Below are 14,499 nucleotides of genomic sequence, written 5' to 3' on the forward strand. Positions count from 1 at the left end.
CCGGAAAATGTTACTTTCGGTCTCATCCGCCTTGTTGGTCTGGACAGACGCTTATCTGTTCAGAGCGACGAAGCTGAGCTGACATTGACTTTGGACTATGTAAGAGGGAAGCTTTTTTTTTTTTTCTTCTAAAAAAGATGGAGTCCCTAAATGTATTTTTTGTTTAATGTCTAATAAAAATATTTTTCTCTGTGTTGTGTTTTTACTGTTTACTAGAAATTCATGGTGGTCACATCTAATTTGACATGAACGCCATGAATTTCGGGTTTACTACCAGCTGAGAATACAAAGCTGGTATTAACCCCATTATTACCCAGCGTGCCACTGCCACCAGGGACGTTGGAAGAGCCAGGTAAAGCACCTGGAAATGGCGCTGTGATGAATGCGCCATTTCCAGGGGCGATTGTGAGCTGCGATTTTCAGCATGGGGGCCCAAAATGCTTGGGCCTTACCACGCTGAGAATCCCAGCCCTCAGCTGTCTGGTTTTACCTGGCTGGTGATCAAAATATGGCGGGAGCCCACGCATTTTTTTTTCATTATTTAATTAAAAAACAATTGGGCTGCCCTGTATTTTGATTGCCAGCTAAGGTAAAGCCAGGCAGCTGGGGGTGGCAGCCCGTAGCTGTCCGCTTTATCTGCGCTAAGAATCAAAAATACTGCGGCACGCTATGTCATTTTTTTAATGTATTTCTTTTTACACTACTATGTGTGACAGACCCAACAGCCAATCACGGATGCTGTGACAAAGAATGAGTGTCTGTGCTTGGCTGTTGGAATAACCTGGAATCTAATTATACATTTTGATGCTGATGCCAATCACAGATGCCCACTCTCTTTGACAAATAAATAATGTAAAAAAATGACGTTTTGCTTCACGGTATTTTTGATTCTCAGCGCATACTAATGTAGCATTGTTATAATAATTGAAATAAATGATTAACAATTATATTGTATTGTACTAAATTTGAAAGGAATGCGGCCCTCTGCCTTAAGTTTTTTTTATGTGTGGCCCACTTACTCTGACGAGTTTGAGACCCCTGGTTTAAGGTGTAGGAATGGTCAAGTCAAAGACCTGACCTTGACACTTAGGAATGTGACATTATGGTAGTTAATTTCCTGATTTAAAAATAAGCAGGGCCTTCATTCCTACTTTAGCTATTGAATTACGGTATGTACTATTTTGTTTTGTTTTTGTCTAGACAAGCCCACACCTGATTGTAAAGCGCTGCGGAATATGTTGGCACTATATAAATAAACATTATTATTATCTACTTTTAGCCTGTAAGTCTTTATGTAGTTTTAGGTCACATTTATGCAGAAAATAGAACATTTTGAAAGGTTGACAAACTTTTAAAAACCACTAAGGCTAAGTAATGTACAAAAGAACTGAGGACTGGAAATCATGACAGGCAGAGGACAATACTGCAAAAAGTTTGAGAAGTGCACCCACATATGCATTTAAGGGCAATGTTTCTATTTGCTTGCCTGACATATAAAAGAATATAAAGGACTTGTTCTCATTTTCTTATATCCACTGCTTTGTTAAATTAAACAATAATATAGAACCTTACACTTTCTCCAAAATGATTGCTTATGTGTACATAATCAATATGCTCCTCCAGTGGACTGTGGTACATACTTGTACCTACCAGATAGGATATGTAAATAGCTAAAATCACAAAATACAACTAATTACAGGCTCCTTTCTGAGTTTTCTCAGGTAATTTGAAACAATTAGTGAAGGGCAGAGTGAATTATAAACCTTCAGAGAAGGAGGCTACAGTAGAGAAGTGGCAAGTTCTCGGCGCAGGCGCAAGATTTTCCCCGGCGCTATGGATGAAGTGGGTGAGGTTATCACACTTATGTTTTTGTCTCAGGGTAGAATGAACTGTGCCTGCGTGAGCAGGGAATATGTCTGCGCAGGCACGAGATTTTGTACACCTACATGGATAGCGCAAGAGGCGTCATCCATGTTAATCAGCACAATAGAATGGTGAAAGTAGGGACAGGAGGCGCAGAGTAGGACTACCCATCAAACCAGACCTTTCCATTCATGGCGGGAGATTTTATAAAGGTATTTGTGGTGTCTACAACAGGGGTGGTCAGGGGGTAACGTGCACCTTTTATAGAATGCAGCACAAGTGGTAGTTTTAGTTTAGAAGGCCAAAACTTGGTGATGGGTTACCTTTAATAACTGAATTGTATTACAGTTTAAGGAAATGTTATAAAGTATATAATAATAAATTAATACAATTCCAATGGCGTGTTTTTAAAAAATAATTAAATTAGTTTTATTTTTGGCAGATGACTGTACTAGGAGCTCAGAAGGACATCTGATTTTCTCAGATTTTGCAACAGATACATGTGAAGAACATGTCGTTACACCTAATACATCTGAATCCACGGTCCTTTCTTCTGCTTCCTCAAAGACCAATATGCAAAACGAAAGTCACAGAAGGCCTGTTGAACATAAAATAGTTTCCATAAGCGAGAAACAACCATTTTTATGTTTAGAATGTGGTAAATGTTTTAGTAACAAATCATATCTTATTATACATCAGAGAATTCACACAGGGGAGAAGCCATTTTCATGTTCAGAATGTGGGAAATGTTTTAGTGCAAAAACTCATATTGCTAATCATCAGAGATCTCACACAGGGGAGAAGCCATTTTCATGTTCAGAATGTGGGAAATGTTTTTCTAGGAAAGCACATGTTGTTCGACATCAGAGAACTCACACAGGGGAAAAGCCATTTTCTTGTTCAGAGTGTGGGAAATGTTGTTCTACAAAAATTCATCTTGTTAATCATCAGAGAATTCACACAGGGGAGAAGCCATTTTCGTGTTCAGAATGTGGGAAATGTTTTACTACTAAATCACATGTTCTTAAACATCAGAGAAGTCACACAGGGGAAAAGCCATTTTCTTGTACAGAATGTGGGACATGGTTTTCTACTAAAACAGACGTTCTTCGACATCAGAGAATTCACACAGGGGAAAAGCCATTTTCTTGTTCAGAATGTGGGAAATGTTTTTCTAGGAAATATCAACTTGTTTTACATCAGAGAATTCACACAGGGGAGAAGCTATTTTCATGTTCAGAATGTGGGAAATGTTTTAGTGCAAAAGCTGATTTTGTTGTTCATCAGAGAAGTCACACAGGGGAAAAGCCATTTTCTTGTTCAGAATGTGGGAAATGTTTTTCTACGAAATCATATGTTGCTCAACATCTGAGAATGCATAAAGGGGAAAAGCCATTTTCATGTTCAGAATGTGGAAAATGTTATTCCACTAAATCTGCACTTGTTACACATGAAAAAATTCACAAAGGGGGGTGTGTGGCCTAGGCACGTAGCAGGAAAGAAGCACTTCACTTGGGCTCCCTCTTCTAGAACACAAAACTACCTTTTTTAGACTTTACAATCTGCTGCAAGACACCCTAATTTGGGTCCCCTGCTACCCCAGAAGGTACCTGTAGGATTCAGCACCCCTAAATAGCCAGCAAGGTGCAAGTCAGGATCCCCAGCCATCACTCCAAGTTCTGGAGACAGACCTGGGCTGGGAGCACAGTTCCTGGAGGACTCCAAGCAGCACACGGAGATTGGAGCTATACCTGTGGGACAGGTCCTAGCATGCACCGAGACACAGTGGAAGTAAGGCCTTCTCCCCTAGAGAGGGAGACCCTTGGCCCCCTCCCTGAAACACCATAGTATCTCCACATAGACAAAGTGCAGCCCTGAGTCTCACCTCCAATGCTATCCCAGTCCAGACACAGGAGAGACAGTGTCCCTGAGGAGGAGACATTTCCAGAAGACAGAGTAGTTGTACTCCAGAGATACAGCAGCTGTGATTCCATCCCCCTTGGGACACCCGGGCTCCACGTGGGCGACGCCATTTTGCAGGCTCTGTCGGCTGAAGGAAAAAGAGGGTGGGAAATTGGGCTGCAGTTGCTTCAAAACAGCAGGAAAGTCCTTACAGAGCTATGCCCTGCCACCTGCTGGATAAAGCTTTTTTTTCTCCAAGTGCTCGGCTGAAAAATAGGTCTACACTGACACCTAGTAAACATTCTGCAAACTTGTCTAGAAAATCCAGAGACCCCCTGCCTCTATAGGGAGCCTTAAAAGTTCCACAGAATAGGTTCATCTGCTGAGAGTGGAGCACAAAAGAGAGCCATGAAAATGGTTCACGTCCTTGCATAATGTCTGCATAAGGGGGAAGCTCGCCTTACTTCCCAAAAAGAGAAAACAAGTGGACAGCTACTTGTTTGATAGACTTGCACAAATAAGCTTTACTGGAAGAGGGCATGGTACACTGCACTGCTCAGGAGACAATCTGGCTGGGCTGGGGAGGAGTAGAGGACCGGGTTGGTCATACAGAATGCGAAGGGTGCAGCCGTCTGTGACCTCTTTGGACAAGCCTATTATTAAAGGAGCTCATGCTGTGGGAGTTCCTATGCCACCAAAAGCCCAAAGGCAATTAACTTATAAAGGCAGTCAGGCGAAAAATAAAACAGCCTGGGCAGATCCATTGGATATGCACGAAAGGGTGCTTTACACGCTGCGACATCGCAACCATATATCGTCGGGGTCACGGTGGTTGTGACGCACATCAGACGTCGTTAGCGACGTGACAGGCTGGAGCGACCTAAAGCGATCGCAAAAAAGACAAAAATCGTTTGTTTTGGAGAGGTCGTTAAATAACCAAAAATTGTTGTCATGTAAGTAGCGATGTTGTTCCTTGTTCCTGCGGCATCACACATCACTATGTGTGACACCGCAGGAGCGACGAACATCTCCTTACCTCCATCCACCGGCAATGCGTAAGGAAGGAGGTGGGCGGCATGTTCCAGCTGCTCATCTTTGCCCCTCCTCTGCTATTGGACGGCTGCCATGTGACGTCGCTGTGACGCCGCACGAACCGCCCCCTTAGAAAGGAGGCGGTTCGCCGGCAACAGCGACGTCACAGGCTAGGTAAGTCCATGTGACGGGTGTTAGCGATGTTGTGCGCCACGGACAGCGATTTGGGTCGCCCACCTAGAGGTCAGGAAGGGAGGGTCAGGAGAGTGTCAGTGAAGAGAAGTGGAGTGAAGTGGAGGAAGGAGGGCGCGGTGGCTAGTTGTCTAGGTTGCAGGTGGTGTCTGGGCCTAGAGGAGTTGGACCACTGGTCGCAGGGGATTGCAGCGAGGTGCCTAGTACCTGTCAAGAGGACGGTCAGCAGCCTGGTCCCATCTCCTGTCCGGGACCGAAGGCATGGCGGGGTACATGGACCCTAGGTCGGGGAGAAGCTTCATGCAACCCGGCAATTAACCTGCGGAGAGCAGCGCCTTTATGGACTGTTCCCACTAGCTCCAGAATTGGGGCACTAGCACAACGAGGGGGATAGGGTCTTCCACATACTCAGCCCACAAGATCCAAGCGTGAGCCCTGAGAGCAGGCTCCCACACTTAGCCACAGTGGGGAGTAGGGCCCGGCAAGTTCCAAACTACCGGACCACTTCAGTAAATCTCAACTTTGTCCCAGGAGGCAGGTCACAAAACACCAGGCAGTACTGTAGGGGACGGGACCCGGACGAGTTCCCGAGAGGGGCAGCGGCACCTAGAGACTTTGTTTACCAGGTTGTTAGCGTCTGCTTATTGGCTGAGGGAGTACATGAGTGATCTCCTCGTCACGGCACCCAGTATAACCTTCCAGAGCCCCGGGGCCTACCCCTACCCGTGGAGGGTAATAACACCTTGCTGCTCCAATCCATCACCCTGGGTACTCCCAATTACCGCACGCCACGGGTGGTATCACAAAGTATCGCCCCCTGTAAATATCCCCTTTCACTTTAGAGTGTGGCCCCGAGCCCCCGGGTCTGGAGACCCTCGAGCCACGAACGGACATTGCCGACGGATCCGAGCGGGCCCATAAGAGGCATAGAATTAAGAAAACGACTTTTCTTGACAGCAGACTGAGGGAAGGACTGGGGGTCCCTGATATAACTAAATACTACTGGGCAACTCATCTGCGTCACATCCCTGCATGGTCCATGTGCCTTCTCTAGATGGATGGAAATAGAGAAGTTATGGTGAGCACCAATACATTCCAACTCTTACCTCTGGGGCACCTCATCTAGCAAGCCTGACCCACATCCTCTAGGCCCCATACCTTTCACCAAGAGCATCTGGGACTGCTGTGTTAAAAAGTTTCCACTTAGCTCTGAACGCTCTCCTCTGACTTCATTTCTTTTTAAACCCAGGATGGTGGATGGTATGCAGGGTACCGTAACCAAAGTGAGGTTTGACAAAAAGCTTTTTTGCTATGCTAACATAGTGGACTCGCACTCCAAAGTTCTTCTCCCCTTCGCCACCATATCCACTAGATTTAATCTCCCAGACAACTTCCAATATCGGTACCTACAAGTTAGACACCTGATGCACTCCCTTTTTTCTATCTTAGAAGTCTCTACCCCTACACTTTTGAAAGATTATGCAGAGCTGGGGTTTCTACTAAGGGCCTTATCTCAGATATACATAGTATTCTAGTTACTCCCTATCCAGATGAACAGCGAAATCACGCATGGGTAAATGGGAGGATTTCATGGGTGAGACCATTCCCTTATGTGTGTGTGGAGACGGATCTGGGATAGTGCCTCAAAATCATCCACGTGCTATGTCTACAAGGAAAATCAGTACAAGCTACTCATGTACTGGTATCACATCTATTCTGGGTATGTCCCAATATCCATTGTTTTTGGAGGTTAGTACATCCCTTATTTATAAAGTAACTGATCTTCAAATACCCCTGGATCCTAAGTTCTATCTATTAAATATTCCACCCGTTCAGTTGGGTAGGAAAGTGAAACGGTTACTGTTACACATAACCACAGCGGCCAGGTGTTTTAATTGCACGTAGCTGGAGGTTATTCACCCCCACTCAACGATCTGCATTCTTGGATCCAAGAAGTAAGGAGAATGGAGTATCAGCTATGTCAAATAACATGATGGATTACTTGGAGAGTATTTGGTCCCTTTGCGATGTTTACTGGGCCAATAGAGAATAGTGGGTCTGTATGCTGTTCTACTTCTGAGGATTACCATCAGGAATGCAACTGTATTCACAGATTTAACAACAGAGGTTATTCCACGGATACCATCACAAGAGCACAAGCCAAAGTGGGGTGCCGATGGATACAGGATCTCCTTGAATACAAAGACACCCAGATTTGTTTTCCAGCTCAGTCACCAGCGGCTCAGTTCACCTTTTCTACAGAGTATAGTGTGAACTATGCTCAAATTGTCGATATTATTAAAAAAATACTTGCCAGTTTTGTACACAGATGAGACTGTCAAAAAGGTCCTTGATCCAGGGGTTAATTTTGTTTCCAGGAAAGTCAAAAGCATTGGCAGCATTATATCTCCTTCTGACCATGTAGGACAGTGTATAGAGATTTGCGAGTTGGTGTTAACTATGAGCAAAAGGCACACCTGTAACGATGGAATCTGACTACTAGATGTCAGCAACACTCACTGTTGTTCTACATTTTATTAAGTGTTAACAAAATAATACTTGAATAATTTTGTGAGTACTGTGATGTAAATAATACCCGAACTGTTTTGCGATTTGATTTATAATTGCTCTGTCAGTCAAGTTGAGGATGAATAAAGTTTTGTTGTGAAGAGAAGTCGCTTGGTTGCCACGGAGATGAAGCTGAGACGAGCAGTGTTTTGTGTGTGCTCCTGTGACTGGTGACGTCTGGGACAATAATCCTCAATTTCCGTTCGGTGGAGAGCGTGAAAAAGAAAACCAACAACAGATCATCATTGAAAAGAGCCGGCCGGTTTGTGAAGTGTGACACGTTGCCTGTGGAAGGATAAAGCACTCTATATCCAAAACAAAGAGGAGGTACCTCATGTTCTTCGTTCTATCTTAAATACTCCTTGACCGGTCCAACGAGTTTAGCTAGGGTTAGCTAGGTATTTAGACCAACCTAAATAACTGGTCTCTATGGGACAGTGTCAGTGAGGCATGAATTGTATTCATCTTCTCAACGACTGTTGATACCACGGTGCGAAGTTCAGAAAGGCCACAGTCCGTGGTGAGGTTCCCCAAGGCACCCTCCTGCTCTTATTGGATTTTACCGCAGAGCATGTTAATCAAATGAAATTGTTAATATTTGTATTTCTTGCAAATGAGAATTGAATATGGTCACTTATTTTGTTATTCTTGTTGGTTAACTTGGGTTAAATTCTGCTTAGCTGTACAGCTGAGTTTGGTCATATTGGGATCCCGGGGAGTTATTGATCGGGGATAGTGTTAAGATTGTGAACCAGCAGAAAAGACACATATTACGGCTTACCCTTTTGAACTAATCCTGTGTAGATCCAGACATATTTAGGGGAGGGGGTGACATTATTGGCCCCAGGGAAGACATCTAATTTTAGGGACCAAGAGTGTGTGGCTGTTCTCCTGGTAAGAAAATTAGAAACATAATTCTCTTGTATGAGTTGTTTGATTTTTTTTTTTTTTGCTGTTTATTTACTAGTTTCTTTTCCTTCCCATACAAACAGGGGTGAGTTTTGTGACAATAAACCTTGTTATTGTTTTACCATCGTTTTCGGAAAAACTCATCTGTCCTGTCAGTGGCATCACTGTATCATAGCGGAATCATATCCCCACCGTCGCCCAGAAGTTTTGGAAAAAAATAAAAAGGGGACCTTCTTACATTTTTGGCATAGTTGGCAGGATACAGTGTTAGCCATGGACAGGGACGATGGTGTGTTTTCTCTTAGAGCTCCTCCTAGCGCTTTGTTGAACCATCTTATGAAGTTTGACGGTTACAATATGCTGCTGCCAGATTGGACAGAGAGGCTGAAAAGCGCTCTTGCCCTATACAGAATTGCTGCTGATGTACAGGTAGAGGTGGCACTTAATGCTCTGGAGGGGGATGCCAGGAAGGCAGTGTTATTGAAGCCAGAACAGAAGCGTAAGACGGTGGATGATATCATAGAGATATTGGAAGGCTCTTTTGATCATTTAGCCACTGCTGGACACTTAAGGGTCAAGCTGTTCACTCGCGTACAGAGGGCTGGGGAAAGCCCCAACACTACGCCAAAGTATTTCTCTACGTTGGGGTCCCTAGCTAGTGTGTGTCCTCTCATGCAGTTAAAAAACTTACCGTGTATGGGAAGCTGAGACCCAGGCTATATATGCGTATAATGTGGACTGACAATAGGTGTGGGTGGGGCCGGGTTCACAAACAAAAGACTACAAATCAATCAAGAAATAACTTCTGGAACACCATTCTGAGTCTGAATTGGGTGCAAAAACCTAAAAAATCAACACTATATGGAGAGAAGGTATGCACACCAGTGACTATGTCAGGGGAATATATGAAAAGCAGAAACTGCTGTGTGAATACTGACATGAACAATCCAATAGCTATATGTAAGAATGAAAATATGAAAAATGGAATCTGCATTACTGCCATGAACATATGAATAAAGAGAAATTTAGCTATTGAATTGATCAATGCAACAGAGCCCCAACACTACGCCAAAGTATTTCTCTACGTTGGGGTCCCTAGCTAGTGTCCTTCTCTCCATATAGTATAGGTTTTTTTAGGTTTTTGTATCCAATTCAGACTCAGAATGGTGTTCCAGACGTTATTTCTTGATTGGAAGTAATTTTTAGGCAAATGAAACCTTAAATATTGGATCAATTGGAATGATTGTGTGATGCCTCCTGTTTTTCCATGTGCCAGGTATCGCTGCCTCTTGCAAATAGAGAGGGACAGTATTTCTAAACTGAGGGACCTTATCACTTAGACAGACTGCTATATGCATAAGCCTAGAAGTCAGCACCGTTTAATGTAGCGAGTCCCAGTGTGACGACATGGACACTCAGTGCCTAGCAGGGGTTAAATTTCTTAAAATTCAGCCAGACATGAAGATAGTTTGTTTATAAACGGGGGATAAGTCCCTCATTGTTTTTACAAGACTCTTGTTGACTCATGTAATTGTTTTGGCCACTGAAGGCCAGACACCCATTGTATTACGATGTGTTTGCTGGATGCGATTTAACATAGCTGTCTCTCCCTCGTCTATGCCATTGACCATTATTACTGGGATATACTGTATGCAGCTTGAAATTCATCCAATAAGAGAAGCAACCTTGTACAACCAATCCGATAAGGGCACAGTATATCCTAAGGGAAGGCATGGGCTATGAAAGGGGACTTCTGGAGTCACCAGGGTTGATGTTGCATGATCCAGTCTAAGCTCTTAGGAGCTGGCTAGGGGATCAGAACCAGGATGCCTTGTGAACTCGGTCTAGGGACTTTGGCTCCGACTAGAGGATCACTTGGCTACATGGCTTCAATCTAGGGACTTCGATCCCGATTGGAGACCATAACCACAGTCTAGGGATTTTGACTCTGGCTGCCAGGATTTTATCACATCATCATACCAGAGACTACTTAAGGAAGAAACCCAGGTTGGGCCAATTTGGTCACCTGGCTACAGACTTTGCAGACCTCAGCCAGCTTCCTAAATCTTTCGTTATTCAATTCTCGGTGGGTGCCCGCCGAAAGCGGGGTGCTGCTGGATTGGAGTAAGTAGCCCTGGAAGCTCTGAGGCACGGACATTCTAAATCCCTGGTGAGCCAGCGGAAGGGTGAGAAACTGTTGCCTGTGACATTTGTGTGTTTTGCTGGTTATGTGCTATGTGCCGTTAATTGTTTGGGGATCCAATAAAGTCTTAATATTGTGATTCCCTCACCCTGTGTTGTCTGAGTAATGTTCCGCCCATGGTTAAGGAGGTCGGGCGTTCAGTTGGGATGAGCCCTGGGCCATGTTGTCTTTCTAAAGGCGGCCGGGCCAGCGGACGAGAGCACCCACTGACCCCCGTATCTCCACACCCAGTAGTTGGGAAAATAACAAACTGGAATGACAGTAAAAGGTGAACAGAAGCAAACCTCTGTATAGACTGAATGTCACATTTGAAGAATAGCACGTAATAATCCCTGGTCCAACAAATACTAGAGAACCAGACATAAAGCTAATGGTGTTCCACTGACCTTATGTCACCCCTCTAAAAGGTCATAATGGTGGAGGCAGTATGACAATGAAAGCTGAAAAAGAGGTATATCTTCCTATTTTTTTCTTGGATGAGATTAGTCTGATGTCCTTGTGGGTGACGCCATTAAGATGTCTTCACAAGGGAACATTTTACCAGTCCTACTCATATCATGCGGCCATGATATCCCTATGTATATACAGTGAAGGAAAACATTATTTGATCCCTTGTTGATTTTTAAGTTTGCTCACTGACATAATTTTAAGGGTAGGCTAATTTTAACAGTGAGGGAATATCAAAAATAAAATCCAGAAAATCACATTGTATAAATTATATAAAATTATTAGCATTTTGCAGAGATAAATAAGTATTTGATCCCCTACCAACCATTAAGAGTTCTGGCTCCTACAGGCCAGTTAGATGCTCTTAATCAATTCGTTACCTGCATTAAAGACATCTGTCTTAAATTGTCACCTGTATAAAAGACTCTTGTCCACAGACTCAATCAGTCAGACTCTAACAGGGTCGGACTGGGGTGCTAGGGATCTACCAGGGAAATTGCCTCTAGGGGCCCGCACTATAACTACCATAAAGTTTTTATTACTTGTACATTTTCGGCTTCTCTCAGTATAACATGCGCTTTTTAGCAAACTCTACAGTGCGCATAGAGACCTGTCCTGTGCCTGCAGATAGCGCAGAAGAGCCCTGTCCTGTGCCTGCAGATAGCGCAGAAGAGCCCTGTCCTGTGCCTGCAGATAGCGCAGAAGAGCCCTGTCCTGTGCCTGCAGATAGCGCAGAAGAGCCCTGTCCTGTGCCTGCAGATAGCGCAGAAGAGCCCTGTCCTGTGCCTGCAGATAGCGCAGAAGAGCCCTGTCCTGTGCCTGCAGATAGCGCAGAAGAGCCCTGTCCTGTGCCTGCAGATAGCGCAGAAGAGCCCTGTCCTGTGCCTGCAGATAGCGCAGGATTTCTTGTAGCCTCTTATTTATTGTAGTTAATAATGGAATCTATTATTTACAGTCAGTCGCAGTTTTTCTTACACACGGACGTTCATTGTCCTAGGAAAACCACCGAGTCCATCAGCCAAACAATATTCAAAGAGAAGCAAAATGTTATCCAGCATCTTCACATGGAAAAGATTACTAAAGTTAATCCACTGATGCCGCCATCTATCAAGAAATCCCCTATTAGGCCCTGTGCGCACACTGCACTTTTTGCCGTGGATTTTGCTGCAGAAAAGCTGCAGAATTTGTTCATAACCTTCCTGCAGTCCTTCTCCAGCAAAATCTATTTAAAAATCCAAATGCTGTGCTACAGAATTTCTGCAGCATAAAGAAGTAGCATGTCACTTAATTTCCGCAGGTACCTGCGTTTTGCCATTAAATAATGGTTAAAAACTGCAGGGACCAACCCGCAGAAAAACCGTGGCACATCCACACCAAAAATGCAACAAATAGCGGCAAATCCAGATGCAGTTTTTGGTGCATTTTTTTTGTCGCGAGTATGGAATTTTCTTAAGGAAATGACATTTTCCACTGCCCACAGGGCCAAAGAGTCAATATGTGGAGGTGTGAAGCATTACCCTCCATACACTCTTCCATCTGGAGACTGGTGAATTCTCTTCTCTTTCCACCTTCACACATTACATAATTATCAGTAATGATCGGCCCCCAGTGTCTGCACTGGATGTGACCAGTCATTCTGTGGGGACAGAGGGCTATAAAAGCCGCACTATGGTTTCCAAACTAGTCTTACATGTTGGATAAACCCTTCACTAGTCCTGTGTATTCTAGCAATACTGCTCTATGGGCAGATCAGGCATTTTTTTATTTTTACATGTATTTATATAGAGGCCCCTGCTGTACTATCATCACATATAGAGGCCCCCTGAAGAGTAATTACATATAGCCTAAGACACTGGCACTCTGGTACAGTATAATGACACTGACACTGGGGGTACAAGATAATGACACTGACACTGGGGTACAGGATAATGACACTGGGGGTACAAGATAATGACACTGGCTCTGTGGTACAGGATAATGACACTGACCCTGGGGTACAGGATAATGACACTGGGTGTACAAGATAATGACACTGACACTGGGGTACAGGATAATGACACTGGGGGTACAAGATAATGACACTGGCTCTGTGGTACAGGATAATGACACTGACCCTGGGGTACAGGATAATGACACTGGGTGTACAAGATAATGACACTGACACTGGGGGTACAGGATAATGACACTGGGGGTACAAGATAATGACACTGACACTGGGGTACAGGATAATGACACTGGGTGTACAAGATAATGACACTGACACTGGGGGTACAGGATAATGACACTGGGGGTACAAGATAATGACACTGACACTGGGGTACAGGATAATGACACTGACACTGGGGTATATGATAATGACACTGACACTGGGGGTACAGGATAATGACACTGACACTGGGGGTACAGGATAGTGACACTGACACTGGGGGTACAGGATAATGACACTGACACTGGGGGTGCAGGATAATGACACTGACACTGGGGGTGCAGGATATTGACACTGGGGGTACAGGATAATGACACTGGGGGTACAGGATAATGACACTGACACTGGTGGTACAGGATAATGATACAGACACTGGGGTTACAGGATAATCACACTGGGGGTACAGGATAATGACACTGACACTGGGGTACAGGATAATGACACTAACACTGGGGTACGGGATAATGACACTGACACTTGGGGTAGAGGATACTGACACTGGGGGCGCAGGATAATAACACTGACACTAGGTGTGCAGGATAATGACACTGGGGGTACAGGATAATAACACTGACACTGGGGGTACAGGATAATGACACTGACACTGGGGGTGCAGGATAATGACACTGACACTGGGGGTGCAGGATAATGACACTGACACTGGGGGTGCAGGATAATGACAGTGATACTGGGGGTACAGGAATTTGACACTGACACTGGGGTTGCAGGATAATGAAACTGGGGGTGCAGGATAATGACACTGACACTGAGGGTGCAGGATAATGACACTGACACTGGGGGGTACAGGATAATGACGCTGACATTGGGGGTACAGGATAATGACACTGACACTGGGGGTACAGGATAATGACACTGACACTGGGGGTACAGGATAATGAGGCTGACATGGGGGGTACAGGATAATTACTCTGACACTCGGCTTAACAGCCCTGTGTCACAGTCTGGCCTCTCATATGCCACACACCCTGCACCCCTCCAGCACCCCTCATCTCTCATTACCGGTGAAAAGCAAGATTTTTCACAAAAGCAAGATCACAATATTTCCTTAGTCTCATTAGCGGCCCAGGGCACTTCTTCTTCTGCCCGGCTCCTCCTACAAGCATGGTCACATGTGCATGAGTCATCGCAGGTCCTGGCTGCATTTTCTTCTTCTCGG

General features: G+C 44.6%; 1 protein-coding gene and 1 pseudogene across 1 annotated transcript; both read left to right on the forward strand.

Annotated features, from left to right (window-relative positions):
• The window catches only part of LOC142312025 (uncharacterized), a 164,905-nt pseudogene that overhangs the window by 48,498 nt on the left and 101,908 nt on the right, over positions 1-14,499 (forward strand).
• On the forward strand, positions 1,834-10,715 carry LOC142310539 (uncharacterized). The gene is made up of 2 exons (XM_075348062.1): positions 1,834-1,846; positions 2,306-10,715. The coding sequence occupies exons 1-2, from the start codon at positions 1,834-1,836 to the stop codon at positions 3,346-3,348; spliced, it is 1,056 nt and encodes a 351-aa protein (XP_075204177.1). The 3' UTR covers positions 3,349-10,715.

This window comes from Anomaloglossus baeobatrachus, chromosome 5, assembly GCF_048569485.1.
Source record: "Anomaloglossus baeobatrachus isolate aAnoBae1 chromosome 5, aAnoBae1.hap1, whole genome shotgun sequence".
In the NCBI taxonomy this organism is placed as follows: Eukaryota; Metazoa; Chordata; class Amphibia; order Anura; family Aromobatidae; genus Anomaloglossus; species Anomaloglossus baeobatrachus.